General features: G+C 41.6%; 1 protein-coding gene across 2 annotated transcripts in view; it reads right to left on the bottom strand.

The window, feature by feature from the left end:
* Positions 1–4,045: 4,045 nt before the first annotated feature.
* Positions 4,046–18,521, bottom strand: part of WASF3 (WASP family member 3) — a 55,477-nt gene continuing 41,001 nt past the window's right edge. Inside the window, exons 5-8 of one of the 2 annotated variants that reach the window (XM_004386570.1) lie at positions 13,780–13,955; positions 9,846–10,112; positions 7,737–8,104; positions 4,046–4,203 (exon numbers count right to left, since the gene is read on the bottom strand). In XM_004386570.1, the coding sequence (XP_004386627.1) occupies positions 4,046–4,203; positions 7,737–8,104; positions 9,846–10,112; positions 13,780–13,955 (969 nt within the window). Of the gene's footprint in view, positions 4,204–7,736; positions 8,105–9,845; positions 10,113–10,974; positions 11,142–13,779; positions 13,956–18,521 lie in introns of both variants that reach the window. The other variant, XM_012558443.1, reaches the window with a different exon arrangement.

Genomic DNA, 18,521 nt, shown 5'->3' with positions numbered 1-18,521 from the left:
ATGTAGAACATGTATTTGACAAAATTCAACACCCATTTATGATTTAAAAAAAGCTTTCAGGAAATCAAGGATAGAAGGAAACTTCTTCAATCTGGTTAAGAGCTTCTACACAAAAGCCTCTAAAATCAAACTTAATGGCTAAATATTGAACATGTTACTCCTAAGATCAGGATCACAAGGCAAGGCTGTCTGCTCTTATTACTTCTGTTCAGTATTATACTGGAGGTTCTAGCCAGTGCACTAAGGCAAGAAAAGGAATTAAAAGCATAAAGATTAGAAAGGAAGAGTGAAACTGTGTCTCTCCACATATGAAAGAATTGTTTCCATAGGAAAGTCTACAAATCTACAAAAAGCTAGTAGACTAACAAGTGAATTTAGTAATACTGTGTTACATAAGATTACTATACAAAAAAACCAATTGTATTTTTATCTACTAGTGGTAAAATGGAGCCCTGGTAGCACAGTGGCTAACAGCTATGGCTACTAACCAAAAGGGCAGCAGTTCTAACCCACCAGCCGCTCCTTGGAAACCATATGGCGTAGTTCTACTCTTTCCTATAGGGTCGCTATGAGTCAGAATCAACTTGATGGCAACAGGTTTGGTTCTTTTTGGTTTTAGTGGTAAAATACTAGAAAAGCTTTGAAAATTCCACTTACAGCTGCATTACTCTTATATAGTGAACTGTTACTGAAAAAGGTGCCAAAGCAATCTAGTGGGGGAAAAACCAACCAACCAAACAAAAAAACCCAAACAAACAAAAAGCCAAAATGTTTTAACAAATGGGGCCAGAATAGCTAGATATCTATGTGGAAAAAAAAAGAAGCTTGATTCCTACCTCACACCATAAACAAAAATGAATTTGCAATGAATCACAGACCTGAACATGAAAGTTAAAACTATACCAGTGTTCCCCAACTCAAAGAATTCAATTTGAACCCTTGATTACACAAAAAAATTTTGCAGAAATTTTAATGGAAGTAAGAATAGTACCTTCTGCCATCTAATAAGGTAAATGTTAGGTTAAAAACGCCACCCCACCCTCCAGTTCTTCTTCAAAAAAAACAGGTCAAACACACAAAAGCTTTTAGGGTTAAAAGTGTAATTTTATTTAGGTGTTTACTTGTACATAATCTATAGTAGGATATACAAACAGATAAAAATTGTTTAACAGGAGTTTTTAATTTTTTAATACCACTTTAAATCCAATTTACAACAGCATTCGTAATACTGCAACATGACAGATAACTCTGATTTAGAAAACAAAAATTATTTGCTACTCTGGCTGATACATTCCCACTAGTCTTTAAGAGATTAAAATGTATCATGTATTTCAGTTGCATATTATTACAAAACTTTCACAACCTAGCCACTTGGTGCTCAGAAAAGATTTGATGTTCTTAAGTTTTACTGAAAGGAAAATGTTCATTTTCTAATGGTATTCATAGTACAGAAAAACATAAGTACACCAAATCTTACTGTTTGGGACTAACAACACAAAGTCATTTGCCTTGTGTTCAAGCACACCATGTCTGTGTAGCGAACGCGTGGTACTAAATAAGCACTTCATCCCCTCTGCCTAGCCGATGCTATGAGAAAAAGGCTAACAAGAAGTTAAACTAACATATACATGGGGAAAATTAAACTGGGGATAACTTAAAATAACCTGGCTATTTATAACTGCACTTAAAAATGTAAAATTTATGGATGACAAATATGCTTTTAAATGTTTTCTCCATTTGTTTTGGTAAATACTTCTTGCAAATGAAAATGCAAAACATGCACTTTTTTGCTTTCACACACTGCCACAATTTAGAAAAGGTCTGGATTTCAATTTTGGGAGAAATCTAATTTGCTGAGAAAAAAAATACTCCAAAAATAACCTCAACTGGATTTTATTCTTCCTGTTATTTTAAAGGAAGCATGTGCCAAAAAAGCTAGCACAGCTAAAAGACTTAGATCAATAGGTCTGAGGTATGGGCAGGGTCTTGCAAAGGGGACGCAGACATTCCATTATTCAGTTTCAAAATCTGTGAGACTGAACCCCAACAGACAGGCTCGATGAGATGACAGCCCACAGTCAAGTGAGTGTCCACTCAAGACATGTAGATGATACTCAAGTGGCCAAGTTGATTCCCTAAAGAGAACTCATGAACAAAAATTGTTTACATTCCTACCATCAACTCAAATAACTGTTCTTAACTAAAGATGCTCTCTTCATTGTTTTAACTTAAATGATAAAAAAAAAAAAACAAAAAAAAAAACCTGTTGCCATCGAGTCGATTCCAACTGATAGCAACCCTACAGGACAGAGTAGAACTGCCCCACAGGTTTCCAAGGAGCGCCTGGTGGATTCGAACTGCCAGCCTTTTCGTTAGCAGCCAAACTTAACCATTACACCACCAGGTTTCCAAGGAAGTCACTAATAATCGCAACCTGTCTGAAATGTCGTTAAGTAGGTAAGACTTCCTTAGTAAGTATCTTAGTATATTTATCAATGCCTGGGGCATTTATTTACTCTAAACTAGCAGTTATCCTTTATCCAGAATTACAAAATAGAAGCTCTCATTCTTGAGTTTCCCAAGGGTTTGTCTCAGCTAGGAAAATAAACCCCACAGGTCTCTAGTATGACCACGTGTGGGAGAATGGTGGGGAGGGGGAAAGTGACAGGGAGGTGATGATGTTACAGCTACGGGTCTAATCAAGGTAATGTTGTGAGGTACTCTGGAACTGTTAATGTGCCCAAGACAATATGAGAAAATAGAACCGTGTGCTTCTAGGATAGAGCGAAGGCCCTAAGCATGTACCTGACCCCAAATCTGGCCCCCACCCCAGAAGAGTGAGTCACTGTCAGTATCTACTTTACCCTAAACCTGTTGTTGTTATTGTCTGCCATTGAGTCAATTCTAACTCATAGCGACCCCACATGACACAGAGCTGCCCTATAGGGTTTCCTAGGCTGTAATCTTTACAGGAGCAGATTGCCAAGTCTTTTCTTCTGTGGAGCCGCTGGTGGGTTCAAACTACCAACCTTTCGGTTAGCTTTTAAAATCCAGACCCAATGGAGGGAAGAGCCACTTGAGGCATGCCCTGCAGAGCTCCAACCGGACTCACTCAGAACACAGCTTTCGGGAAATAAACTCGGCATGTCTCCTCTGGCCCCTTTATGACCCATGTCTGTCCAGGTGGTGGGGGTCCAAGTTGTAATGGTGGTCCAGTATTTGGAGGACTACCCTAAATGGTCCCTGAAGGAAAAAGGACTCTGCCTCATTGTCATTACTATTGAGCTGCTGAAGGCTCGTTGGAAAATCATCAACAAGCATTTATTCAGCAATTGCCCATGGGTAAAGGAAAATTATTGTGGAATCTTGCCTAAGAGGGGTCCTTCCAATTTCACATTTTACAAAAGCGTGCAAAAGAAATGAAATTATTCAACGGAACATTCAAGTTCACTCAGAGACTGCCAAGTCAGAAAGCTGAAAGCAGAACAGTCGACTCTCCTGACTTGTTATATCTTTCTCTCTAGAACCAACTTCTTTTCTGAAACACATTTGAAAAAAAACAGAAAAGCAAAACTCTATCACTTACTGATCGGAAGACATCACTGACACACAGCCGTGAATCTCGCAAAGACCTAACAACGAGGCAGCTTCACAAACACATAGCAAGTCTGCAGAATTATAACAATCAAGAAGAGGAAACCCAGACTGCACTAAATACTTTCATAGCCAAGAAGAAAGCAAAATGCTGTGTTCGGACAATGTGATAATTACAGCATATTTCCTCAGGCACAGCAAAATTCGCTATGGTCAGTGGCACTTAAGTATTATACAGTAAATACTGAAAGAAACCCAGAATTTTTGGATGTGCAGAAGCAATATCACATTATTAATACAAAAGTTGCTAAGCTACAGGATTATAATACTACTATTTGAGTGCTGAGACCACTTAACATCCTCAATACCCTTGCGGCCCGCGGTCTCCAGTTGGTGACCGGCCCCTCACCCAGTCACCCTGCCCACTGCACGCAGCTGCCCGGACAGGGCCTCAATCTGACCAGTCATTCTCATCAAACTCCGAGTCGTCGTCCGAATCGCTGTACTCCACGGCAATGCGCCTGGAGAGGATGGTGGCCACGTCGTTCCCCACGGGCTCCCGCTTGGCCTCCTGCTCACGCTGCTCCTGCACCTTTTTCAGCTGTATTCCTAAAGACACAAGATGTGGTTAAGAATCAAAGCCCTCTGCTTGTTCCACACTGAAGGAAAACAAGCTAACAGGTCTATTTGACTTTTTTCCCCTACTGACATGAAGGGTAAAAATTTTTAGAAATTTGATGAGGGGAGGGTGGGAAATAGGAGTTTTATGACAAAATAAAAAAAGAAAAATATAAACTCAAAGCCATAGAACAGTTCTTCGTTTTGATAACAAAGTACTGAAATATAAAACAGTTAGTTATAATAAGGTCAGTGCACATGAACACCATTCAAGAAAACTCTAAAGCCACGCTGTCTAATATGGTGGCCACCAGCCGCACTGGCTATTTAAACTTAAATTGATATGTGGCTAACCTGTTGCTGTTGTGTTGATACCGACTCAACAGCAAACCTATAGGACAGGGTAGAACTGCCCCACAGGGTTTGCTAGGCTGTAATCTTTAAAGGAGCAGACTGCCACATCTTTCTCCTGTGGAGCAGCTGATGGGTTCAAACAGCCTACCTTTAGGTTCCCAGCCAAGTGCTTAACCACTGTGCCACCAGGGCTCCTTTTATATGTGGCTAGTGGCTGCCATATTGGACGGTGCAGACATGGAACATTTCCGTCATTACAGAACATTTTATTGGGCACGGCTGTAATCCAAGGGCTTGGAAAGCTGGGTTCTACACTAATAGTTCTTTGCCAAACTGAGGAGGAAACTGAGAAACATTTGTTGAAAATGGATATAAAATACAATACCCTACTCTCTTGCTTAGGAAGAAACAAAATGTCATTTTGATGATGTAATGTGCATCAATTCATTTTTAACTTTCTGTCTTGAAATAATTTTACAGAGTAGTTGTAAGATTAGTAGAAACACATTCCCTTATAGGCTACGCCCAGATTTTCCAACTGATAACATTTGACAACATTTATTTTATCAGTCGTTCTCTCCTTATCATTTGCACACATACATACACCAGACATTTTTTTCTGCACCATTTGAGAGTACGCTGCAGATAATGTCCCTTTGCCCGTAAAATATTTCATGTGTAATTTCCTAAAAAATAATGATCAAAGTATAAAATTAATACAGATACAATACTACTATCTATTCTACAGATCTTATTCAAATTTTGCTAAAAAACCTAATATAGCAACTATGAAAATGATCTGCTCTTGTTCAGGAACCAATGCAGGGTCACCCATTGGATTAGTTAGCACATGTCTTTGTTCTTATGACTTTGACTTTTTTTTAAGAATCCAAGCAGCTGTTTTGTAGAAAGGCCCTCGATTAGGATTTTTCTGATGTTTTGTGATGATTCAGGTTATGTATCAATTCTTATTGGATAGGGCTTATACTTCTAAGAAAGCAAATCCTGGTATCTTCTTTGTATGACCCCAAACTGGATATCAATAAGGTATTACAACTCTCGGACGTTTTTTTTTCCTCACAAAATTGAAGTGGGTCGATGATGTTCAAGAACGTATCAGAAGAATCTGGAATCTCTAGGAGGGCATGGGTGGCTTGCCTCAGGCCTGATTTGAGGGCACTCAAGCAAACAGCAGAGGCAGGAATGGACACAACCCTCTCTGTGAGGGATGTCACCGAAGCACTGGGGTTCCAGACACTGAGCCAGAGCTGCCCCCATCTCCTTCCCTCAGCCACTTCCACATCAAACAACTGAGTTGTAGCCATGAGACCATGTAGCTCCTCACTGTATGAGAAGCTCTGGGAATATTTCCACATCCCATGGGTGGCCCTCACCCACTGGGGCTGTGACGTGGGGCTAAGAGTAAACAGTGTGTGTGGTTCTGAAAGGTACTTTGGGAGCAGAAGGGAAGCTAATGGTGAGGTTCCAGTTATCCCCACCCTGCTTCAACCAGAGAAGCACTACTTGATATGTTCCACGTACATATGGGGAGCCCTGGTGGCGCAGTAGTTAACAGCTCAGCTGCTAACCAAAAGGCTCGCAGTTCCACCAGCTGCTCCTTAGAAACCTTTCGGGCAGCTCTACTCTGTCTTATAGGGTCTCTATGAATAGGAATTGATTTGACAGCAACGGGTTTTGTTTTGTTTTTTAATGTACATATGATATAGGATTTTCATCTGACAAAAGGGTTTTGTTGCTAAATAAATGTTAAGAAACTACTGACTTAGAACATCAAGTGAAAAGTCCAAAAAGTCCAAAACCTACCCTAGATTTTTTTTTAAGTAAACCACTGATATGGGCTGATTTTCTTACATTTATACATTTACTCTTAGAGTAGAATTACAGTGCAATGGATCGCTTTTGTGTGGCCTTTCTCACCATAGTCTTGTAACTCCCACCCAAGTGACTGGGCTCCACAATGTGCTTTAGAATATTAAAAGTTTTAAGAAGTCTTACAGCCAAGAGGTCTGCTTAATTCTATCAGCAAGTGATTGGGTGGGACTGTACAAATAGGGTAATTGTGGCCCACCAAGGGGATTGGTCAGTTTTGCCATTCTGCTGGACCTGAAATGAGCCATCCCAGAGGTGGAAAAGAGGATTCTACCACCACCAAGGAAGGACAGCCTAGAGTCAAGAGCAGAGCTTGTCCTTTGGACCCGGGATCCCTGCACTGAGAAGCTCCTGGAACCAGGAGACAGAGAGAGAGAGAGAGAAAGAGAGAGAGAGAGAGAGAGAGAAAGAGAAAGAGATAGAGAAAGAGCTATAATACTGAAGACAGTGAGAAGCAGTGGCAGAGAAACGGCAGGAGAGACAAGCAGGAGACAGTGGGCTTCCTGGTCCATGGAGCGAGAAAGGTGAGCGCCTTTGGGCCAAGGCTTACTGGCAGAGTGAGGTGCCTCGGCACACTTACTGGCAGAGCTAAGAGAGCTTTATAACACTTGCCCGAGCAGGGCAGAGGCTGAGGGGCCAGAGAGAGACCTGCCTGTGGGGCATGGCTGAGACGAGGCTGTCCTGATGGAAGAACTGTATTCTGAATGTTCCTGAACCTCAACTGTAACCTGTTACACCTCCCTAATAAACCTCATAATTGTAAGTACTGTCTTTGAGTTCTGTGTGGCTGTTGTAATGAATTATCGAACTCAGCATAGTAGTAGAATGCCGTGGGTGGGATGGCTGGTGTCAGAATTGGTAAGGATGGCAGAGAGAGGAGGCTTGTCTGACCTCTGCCTCATAGGAATCAGCCTTAGGCTGTTGATCTTGATTCTCCTTCCCCCTTGTGAAGTTAGACGCGGAGGTCAGATGTCACCCCCACACCATTTTTACAAGAATGCAGAGAAAAGATCCAACTAATTAGATGACATTCCTGCTATCTGGTTTCTAGTCCAGTGAAGCTTTCTTGAACTCCCAATTCTTCATCCTATGTATTTACCTGGCACTGGCAAAAATACATATACTGGCAACAAACAACACAAAACAAGCAGGCTTCTTTGACCCTATTCTAAAGGGTCCTCTTCAGAGAGCAGTCATTTGAAGACAAGAAGGCTGTAGCTAGTTGGAGACGTGAAGAAATCTCTTTCTAAAAGGAAGACTAGGTGGGGTGTTCCACTTACCCATTCGAATAGCAGCAAGAAGATCGCTTCGAGCATCACTGATGGGTGGCTGTGCGGTTTCCTGACGCTTCACCTCGGCTACTGGGGGGCCATGCATGGGTGAGGATGAGAGCGAGGAGCCGGCACCAGGGGGGCCGGGTGGGGACGGCGGGGGGCCTGGCGGGGCCGGGGCTGTGACGACGAGCCCAGTGGGAGGAGGGTGAGGAGGAGCCGTGTAGGTGCCGCCAGCAGGTGCAGGGAAGGACGACTGCATGGGGATCTGCAGAGGGCTAACGAAGGCAGTTTGTGCGGAAGGAATCACAGGGGGCGGTGGAGGAGGAGGTGGTCCTGATGGGTTGTAGTATTCAATTATCTGTGCTGGTAGCATCCTAACAAAAACACAAAACAGAGTGAGCGTCACTGAAATATCAACAGAGAGCCACATCTTCAGAGGTTCTCACGTGCCTAATGGGAAGGTGCCCCCCCAACATATGAACCTGAAACACTGCAGGATGCAAATATCCACATTGGATCAGTTACTTGCACAGTTCTACATTATTCTTTACCATGGAATTCATGATCTTCTTGAATGCAACAAAAAATGACCTCTTACCAAGTAAAATGATTTTCCGTGGAAAGCTAAACTTGCTAACTACAAAGGTAAGAAACGCAACACAACCCAGCCTTTGTACTGAGCATCTTCAAAACTGCGGAGCTCGTAAACATGTCTCACAAGGGTTCTGTGGTCAAGTAAATTTGGAAAATTCTACATTCATGCCTACAATGCCCATTAGAAACCTGTGCCGTCAAGTTGATTCTGACTCCCAGCAACACTATAGGACAGAGTAGAACTGCCCAACAGGGTTTCCAAGGAGTGGCTGGTGGATTCGAACTGCTGACCTCTGGTTGGCAGCCGAGCTCTTAACCACTGTACCACCAGGGCTCCACAATGCCCATTAGAATATTAAAAGTTTTAAAAAGTCCTACAGCCAAGAGGTATGCTTAATTCTATGTCAGCAAGGGTTTTCCCAGCCAACACAACAGGGAGCAGGGACCCACTCTGCCTGACACTCAGTGACCACCTCAAGACACATTTGTGGAGTCCTGACTTAAAGAGATCCAGCAGATGGAAAGACCTCAGGACACTGTGACAGGAGAAAGCCTCTGGAAGCAATCCTCCTTGGTTCTGGGTTGAGGACGATACATGTTCACGGAGACATATATTCAGCTTCCCTGGGCATTGACTCTGAGGAGCCAACTCTTCCAAGATCAGGGTTAAGCCGAAACAGAGAGCTAAAGATGGCCTATCAAAATAAGGGTGAGTGTTTAAACCGATAAACACATGAAAATAAAGGTCTTCTTTAGGAAGTTTTTGAATTCTACCTGTACAACAGAAAACAACTCTACCTGTATGACCTGGTGGCAGAATGATGGCTGGGTGACCAAAGGTTGAGGAAGGTGATGATAAAACCGAGTGTAAGAAGTGACATACAGGGTACTGAGTTACAGTTTCCTCACTTGTGGTGAGGATTCTCTGTGGCCCACTCAGTGTATGTAAGAAACTTGAGGGCTTGGGATTAGTTCCCAAGACAAGCACTTTATCCTTTATCAATGTCTTGGCTTAATGATTCATTCAAATATTTGTAAGTATGTATATAAACGGAATGTGCATACATGAATACATACATAAACCTGAGGGTTATCTTTCATAATAAAAAGGGGGAGCAGCATGATACTGCATTTACTTTGTTTAGCACAGAATTTGTCATAAATAATAGTAACTATATCTGGTAGCTCTTGGTTGCATTCTGGCCTCCAAAGTATCAAATTATTGTTAAAATTCTCACATGACACATTAAAAAAAAAAACTGACATCGAGTTAACTTTGACTCATGGCGACCCCATGCGTGTCAGAGTAGAACTGCACTCCCTACGGTTTCCAATGGCTTATTTTTTGGACAGTAGCTCACCAGGCCTTTTTTCCGAGGTGCCTCTGGGTGGACTCAATCCTCCAACCTTTCAGTTAGCAGCCCAGCATGTGAACCATTTGTACCACCTGGGAACTCCACACCACACACAGCAAGATCCATACGTACTGGCAAACTACAGAGCACAAGAACACTGACTTACCCATAGTCTGTGGGGGCCATAGGGGCCGAGGCCTGAGACCCTTCTGCGGCCTGTGGAGGGGGCGGCGGGGGTGGCTGCTGCGGTCTGTTGAGGGTCATGTGCCTCGCCGAGGTGGACGGTGGTCTGAACTCATGCTCAGGAGCCTGGCTGGCTGCCCCGTGCGGTGGCCCGTCGCCAGCTGTGTAGGAAGGTGTCGCTGGCTGTGGATGCAGAGAATGGTTTGGAGTGGCTGGGTAAGAGTAATCCGTAACATCTGAAGCATGGGATCTACAATGAAAGAAAAAGAGGGGAGGACTTTACTTAAGCTAAAAAGCATCTCCCCTAACAGACATAAAGCATATTGAATAACAACACTGTGAATGCACAGAAATTACACATTTATTTCCCTTTACTATCGAATAGGTATAGCCCTATGAGAGCCCCAGAGCAACAAGGTAATTACGACTTTAGCAGCAAGCCCGTGTTACATGGATTTGATTCATAGCTTTAGAGTGAAGAAGTCAGACACGCTGGCAAGCGGTAAAGAGTAGGAACCCATTTTCACAATATTTCCACATACTTTCCTGTCATATAGAAGGCAACAAGGCAAATTCCATTTAATTTAAAAATGACATCTAAGGCAGACACGAGTTTCAGTGGCAATGAAACCAATAGCCTATAATTAGAAATTATAAAGCGGCAGGTTAACTGGATAAATATTAACAGTAATAACAGAAAAAGAAACCCAGAATGCAATACAGTGAATTGTATTTTTCTTAAACAGGAGAAAAGTATTTAACCCAAAGAGAAAGAAGCCATGTGACATGAGAGGTTAAGGCCTTCTTGTTTTCTTTGCACACGCAGCTGGGTATGAAAATCTGAAAGGAGTGAAAATGTGATGTTAGTTGTGCACAGAGTTTCTGAAGACGCTGAGTGGGCTGGGACGTCAGGGAAGCCCAAGCAAGAGGAGGATGAAAGGCTCTTATTCTTGAAGCTGCAGCACGGTGTGGCGTTAGTAACAGACAGCTCAGCGGCCCTGGCGCCAGGTTATAGAGCATGGCTGTCAGTAAGGGGACGCACATCATCTCGTGACGACTGAAGCAAGGAGGGCAGCCCGATGTTGGGATTCAGAGAAAGCAAAACGACAAACCCTTTGGGCATTCTGTCCTCTTTGACGCTCCCTGCCTGCTCCAGCGTCCTTGGGTCACTCATAAACTCAATGCCCATTTTCCTCCTCTCCCACTCTTCTTTTCTTGTCCTCACTTTTCTCACATTTATCTGCTGGTTTCTGTTGGGGTTCAGCTTGTGTTTTTCTCTCTGAAGAAAACAGGCAAAAACACATTGGGGGTGTGCGGAGAGCAAGGAAGCCACACGCTGGGAATTCAAACAGGCGCTTTCCTGAATGGGAGGGTCACACAGCACCAAAAGGCTTTCTTAGTGAGAAGAGACTGCTACAGTCACATACTTCTTCCCTAATGGCAATATAAATCCTAATTATGGTATGCATATGATTATGTCTTTTGAACTATACAAACTGCTAGCAAAGGAGTTAAAAAGAGTTTTCATACAGAAGGAACCTGGCCTGTATTTAGATTTGTTGGTGTTGTTGCTAGGTGCCATCGATTTGATTCCGACTCACAGAGACCCCGTGTGACAGAGTAAAACTGCCCCAAGAGGTTTTCCAGGCTGTTATCTTTATGGAAGCAGATTGCCAGGTCTTTCTCCTGAGGAGCTGCTGATGGGTTCAAACCGCCGACCTTTCAGATAGCAGCCAAGTCCACAACTGCTGGCACAACCAGGGTTCCTATATTTAGAGTTAATGTATTTTAAAAAAGTAAATATTCAAAACTCTGGATGCCACTGGCTATGTGTGCCTGACTATATGTGCGTGCCTATGTGTCACTGACTACCTGCGCAACTTTCTAAAGGAAACTAAGTTATCTAGCAAAATAGAGTGCTTCTGATGAAATGAGGGGCAGGAAATTGTAATTATGGCATAATTGAGAGTGTTAGCTTTATAAAATGGCTTTGTGATACAGGGACAAAAGGCGCCAAGGAAAAGGGGATAATTAGATGGAGGAAGAAATAAAGGAATATACAGAGAAAAACGGGAATGAGCTTTTTAAGTACTCTGCCAAAGGGTGGCTCTAGCAAGGACGGGGAAAAGGAGGTCAGAAGGGGGACTGGCCCACTGAAGAGTGAATGACTATGTATGTATGGATATATATATAGATACACATATACACAACACATACATATATATATATACATATATTGCTCAGCTGCTTACTGCAAGGTCAGCAGTTCAAACCCACCAGCCGCTCTGTGGGAAAAAAAGACCTAGCAATCTGCTCCTGTAAAGATTACAGCCTAGGAAACCCTATGGGGCAGTTCTACTCTGTCACATGGGGTTGCTATGAGTCGAAATTGACTTGACACACACAACAACATATATATTTTCAGAGACCCATTAATTCTGAAGAAATGAAACATAATTCCATTTGCTTTTTGAAAAATAAGAGAAATGAAGACATATCTAAACAACATAAATGCAAAAGCAGAATACTAAATCATCTGCGTGACCATCAATTCTATGCCCAGCATGCAACAATCTAATCTCACATGTTAGAATGTATATTAATCATTTCACTAAGGGAGAAAAAAATTTACCATTTTTTTCATGTGGAATCTGTTAAAATAAAAGAGTACATATGGGGTAAAAAGAAAGTACATGTTTTACATGAGTAAACAATCACAAATTAGATGACAAAATATTAAGCAAACTCACATAAGGGGAAACACTAAATTCAACTTATCCCCCTTAAAAAAGACTTATGAGCAGAGTTATGGAGAAATTACTTTGCAGAGAAATAAACTGACATTAAAATTCAAACTTGAGGCTAGACAGAACTCAGTTAAAGTTCCAATGATTCTCTCATATTTAACAGACCACAGCTTGTATAGAAAAATTTACCTAGAACACGCCTCATATCCTCTCAATAACTTGCAGACCCGCTGGGGTAGGGATACTTAAGGGCACTGTAGCTACCAAATAAGTCTCTCATTTGGTAAATATTTATTAAGCATCTTCTATATGTCAGAGTCTGTGTGAAACACTGAGGTTACAAAGGTAAAAGACAAAAAGGATGCAGATGTAACGCAAATCCAGGTTGTTGCTGTTTGAAACACCATGCATTATTAAAAATTCTCAATCTGAATTTTTCAGTGCTGATGGAAGACTTTGAGGATTTATATAAACAGAAGACTACAGCTTTACAAAAAAAGAAATAGGAAATGAAACCGGAAGTTTACATTGATGACTCAGTTCCTGTCGTCCAGTGAATACCTTTTGTGACAAATGAACACTTAGTGGCCACATCACTCACACCTGCAAGAAATATTTTCACTTAATTGCTAAAAAAATTTTTACAAGTAAACTCCAACAGAATTCTTCTCCTGAAATTAGATACATAAGATAAGTTATCTGAAGAAATAAATATTTCTTTTGTCCATCACTTTTTTAAGAAGTTATCAAAAAGAACAATGCAGTTATTTCTTAATCACATTAATTACCACCTACCAATCATGTTTAAATACCAAGTGGCAAGGAAAATTCCAGGCTAAAGATAAAAGAAAAGGATTATATAATTATTAAAATAAAAATTTAATTCATTGGCTCAAATTCAGTCTTGATGTTCTAAACACCTCATCTAGATTAACTAAACAATACATTTAAGTCAGAGAGTAGAAATCACACAATGTAACCTGATGCAAAATTAAACTGCTTTAAAGCATTATTTCAAAATCCAAATACAGAAAATTAATTTTTGAGGGAAGTTCTGAAACATCGAGAGCCACATACACACCAGAGTGACCACTGCATGTCCCATTTGTAATAAAACCAAGGACTGCTGGTCCGGAGCACCAGGAATAAGGAGCTGTAATGCACACACACCTAGTGTCGGGGGACAGGGATCCCTCGGAAGACGCGCCGTGGTATATACTCTGAGACAACCTGTTGTCAGGTCTAAGCTCTTTGTCATATGCCATCATATTCCACTCCTGGCGCCTGTTTCTGGCTTTTCTAACCTTTTTCACCTCGCGGGTTGTGCCATCTATACGTTTTTGCTCCTGATGTCCAGGAAAAGAAAGAAAGCATGCGAGACAGAAGGGAAAGGGGAAACAGCAGGTTAGATGCAGTTATAATGCACAGGAAACAAGCTGACGTGCACACAAGAGACATTCACATTTCCATTACCCTACTGTTAAGAAAACTCTAAAGCAGAATACTCCTTTTACCCAATAGACCCAACAAAGAGTAACTGATATTTAACCATCACTCTTAATAAATAAAAAGTTACTATTCTACAACTACAAAGGGGTTGTTGACCATCATTTATGGTAACGACTTCTCACTTCACTAGACTTTCAGGTTGAGTTATATCTATTTTATAAATCTATTTTAAGTCTATATTATAGAGGTGACATACCTGACATCATACAGAGAAATCATTTCCCACCACTGCACAATTCTGAATGACTTGTTAACATGTAATTATCTTCCAAAAGGAATAACTCCAATGTTCTAATCCCAGTTTCTAAAAGATATTACAGAATATTTAAGCTAACCCTGCAACTAGCTGAACACACACAAAAGCAAGATAAAAACTTACCTTCCCATACAAAGCCACTCTTGCTCCAGCCCTACGTGGCCAGAAAAAGTACAGTAGAAATGTACTCAGCAAATACTGAGGTCCTACATATGTACTCACATAGAGGTAAGGCAGCTGTTTCTCTATGTGAGTACAGAGAAACCTGTGAAAGCCGAAACCTGACAGGACTGCCTTCTTTTTCTGGGTCTCTCAAGTTTTCCACCTTCGACAGGGTACAATCTTACCACTTTTCTATTGCTCTCTATTGTTGTTGTTAGGTGCTGTCATAGTGACCCTATGTACAACAGACAACAACAGTGTCCGGTCCTGCACCATCCTCACAATCGATGCTATGCCTGAGCTCATTGTTTCAGCCACTGTGTCAATCCATCTTGTCGAGGGTCTTCCTCTTTTTCGCTGACCCTCTACCTTGCCAAGCATGATGTCTTTCTCCAGGGACTGGTCCCTCCTAATAACATGTCCAAAGTATGCAAGACAAAGTCTCCTTTCTTCTAAGGAGCATTCTGGTTGTACTTCTTCCAAGACAGACCTGTTCATCCTTCTGGCAGACTATGGTATATTCAATATTCTTTGCCAACTATTATTGGAAAATATTTTAGTTTTCCTGCTCTGACAGGTTTCCACCTTACACAGTTCCAGCTTTCACAGGTTTTACTGTGTGTGTTTCTCCTGTTTCCCTGATAAGATTTTATGATCTTTCAGGACAAGAACTCTGTGCCTTTATTTTCTATGCCTCTCTTATAGCCCACCACACAGCTTTACATATAGGATACATTCAATAAATACTGAGGAAATGATCAAATCCACCACCAGAGCTGCGAGCACTAGCTGACAATGCTCACTGTGTCCCAGACACTGTGCGAGGCACTGACGAGACAAATGGCACACAGAAAAAGATGTGCTCTCTGCCTTCAGCGTACTCACAGTCCAGAGGGTGAAGCACACAAAACCACACAACTAAGTACATAATTATAAAATAGGTAAAATGTAAATGCGTAAACATTAAATGCTGCTTGGTCTGGAAGCTGGGGGAGGGTGTCAAGATCTGTAGTGTGAGCCGGCATTGCTCCTGAAAGCAGCATGGGTCAGGCGCATGCCAAGAAGAGACAGCAGAACGGGTAATGACTCTGAGGAGCAGGGATTGCACTGTGTGAGGAGAAATGAAAGAAGGCCAATGGTCAAGGAGAGTGAGTGGCCCAGGATGAGACCTGAAAGGCAGAAGGCAAGGCCTTGAAGGCCTTGTTAAAAATATTGTTCTTTTTCTGAAAAGCAATGGGAAACCACTGAAGAATGTTTCACAAGATGGGAAAGTAAGGTTTGACATAATGAAAAAGCACTTGAGAAGATTTATTCTGTGTCAGGTGGAATCATTTAAAAGGGGGAAAGACAGGGACACCATTTGGATAGCTACTAAGGTGAGACAAGATGGCAGATGGCTTAAGGGACTGAGACAGGGAAGTGGACTGTTTTCAGACGTACTCAGGAGGCTTTGGGGATGGATTGGCAAAGATATGAACATGAAATTCGCAGAAGATATGCACATGGTTAACAAGGATATGAAAGGATGAGTAATGCAAACTGGATTTTTTGGCTCATCAAAAAAAGTAATATCCAGCAATGGAGAAGGCAAGTTAATGGTATAAACTAGTTTGGTATTTTAAGGGCGGGAAGCAATAAAACGCATATTCCTTTTGATGTAACAATTCAACTTCTAGGAATTTACCCTGAAGAAGTATCTGTGTGTGAGCACAACCACATAGGTACTAGGATGTATGAGGCGTTCATACTTCGGAATACTACTCAACTAGTTAAAAAGATCTTTAATGAGATATATAAATATATGCTCAAAAAAGTCACGTGTAGTACAATTCTATTTATATCAAAATACTTTGTAAAATGCGTGTGTATGTACTTATGAATGTGTAAAAGGTCTAAAAAGATACACACCAAACTGTTACTATTAGCAGTGGTTAGGAGAAAATACCTGGCCATCTGCTCCCATAAAGATTACAGCCTAGGAAACCCCACTGGGCAGTTCTACTCTGTCACATGGGGTCCCTATGAGTTGGAATCGACTTGCTGGCACACCACAATAACAACCAGCTTCCCCTGGGGAGGGGAGCGCTTTTATTTCCTTCAATGTCGTTTGAGCATTCCACAACCAGCATGGATTGTACAGTTTAAAAACCAAAAGGAAAAAAGAAAGGTGAGGGGCAGTGGGGAGATTTCAATGAGATTCCAGTATACACCCTGATTAAGAACATCTGTATTAAATTAATTAATAATTCTCATCCTTACTTTTAAGAGATATATGCTGACATATTTAAGGATTAAAAACCCGTTGCCGTCAAGTTGATTCCAACTCATAGTGACCCTACAGGACACAGCCGAACTGCCCTATAGGGTTTCCAAGGAGCAGCAGGTAGATTTGAACTGCGACCCTTTGGTTAGCAGCCAAGCTCCTAACCACTGCACCACCAGGGCTCCATTTAAACATTAAGTGTTATGATATCTACAACTTTCTTTACAACGGCTCAGCCTCCAAAGCTGCCCACTGACGTGTTACTTCCCCCCGCCACACACACACAGATGAACCCAATATGACAAAATGTTAACAATGATGAATGCATAATCCAGCTACACTGGCCTACATTAAAATTCTAGAATATACAAAACTATTCCCTATCCGATGACTATTACGTATACTTCTGCCTAGAATGCTCCCCAATTCGGAAGCACCCCCTCCTTATCTACCCTCCATCCCTCCAGCATCCCTTCCCCACCTATATACACATATGTACATACATACACATGCATGCATGCACACATGCATGAACACATGCAAACACGTGTACACGCACACATGGACACGCACATGTATACACATGCATATGCATGCATGCGTGTGCACACACACACAGTTTAACTTGTTCTATCCATCCTGTGGTCTCAGTTTAAATGACAATGTAAACGACAAGTCCTTAGAGAGGCCTTCCTTGATACCCATTTCACTTACATTAGGTCACCTGCCTTTTTCATCTCACTGTACTTTTCCTTCACAACACTTACCGACCCAGTAATTCACATTTACAATCACATATCTGTGTCATTACTATTTCTTATTTGTGTGTGTGGGGGGGTATGCGTGTTGACAGGTAGATTGTTTCTCCCACTAAACTGTAATCTACGTGAGGGTGAGGATCGTGTAGTTTTCACCACTGTTTATCCAGCATTTAGAAGGCATTCAAAAAAGAATTATTACACAAATGACTTAAGAGTCTTAACGAGTAAGAAATTCTCACCATAATCTCATGTGTCTGCAGAGTGAGGAATGAGACAAAACAGCTGAGAAAATGACAAAATGGTTTTGAACACTCAACAATCACAGATACATTAAGGCTGTTTTCCCTCAAGAGCACTGGCAAAAATTAAATATATTTGCCAAAAGGATTATTTACATTCTGAGAAATTTAGGTGGACAGGAAAGTTTTAAAGGAAAGTACTTTTAAAAACCCTGAGCTTTTATTCTGTTTCTTTAAGAAGGTATGAGAGTTAAGACAAATAGGGCTTTAAACCTGAGTTTCTTCTCCATTCAAGATATTAATATCTTTCTTTTCTTCACTTTGATATTTTCTCCAGTTTTAAGTCTCCCCAGCCTACCAACACAAAGGAGAGACTATGAATAGTAAAGTCTTTGTGAATCCTTTCCTAAAACCCAGTAGCAATATTCCACACCCAGAGGTGTAACTAAGGCATGGCAGGTAGGGCGTGTGACCCAGGTGCCGTTTGAGAAGGGGTGCTAACGGGCAGATTCCATGAGCAGTTTCCATCGCCAGCTGTGAGGGATCATTCAACAACTTAAAACTAACTGCCACAGGCACTAATTTCCGTAGATGGGCCCTTGCTTATACTGCTCAATTTGAAAACTGGTCTCATGTACCTGTTTGAGAGATAGGCAAGTGGTGACTCAGAGTCCCAACGAAAGCCATATGAAACAAGTAAATGAAAAGCTGGGCCAAATCCC

Source organism: Trichechus manatus, unplaced genomic scaffold (assembly GCF_000243295.1).
Source record: "Trichechus manatus latirostris isolate Lorelei unplaced genomic scaffold, TriManLat1.0 scaffold00168, whole genome shotgun sequence".
Lineage (NCBI taxonomy): Eukaryota > Metazoa > Chordata > Mammalia > Sirenia > Trichechidae > Trichechus > Trichechus manatus.
The sequence above is the reverse complement of the archived record's forward strand: the minus strand, read 5'-3'. Positions and strand labels throughout refer to the sequence as shown.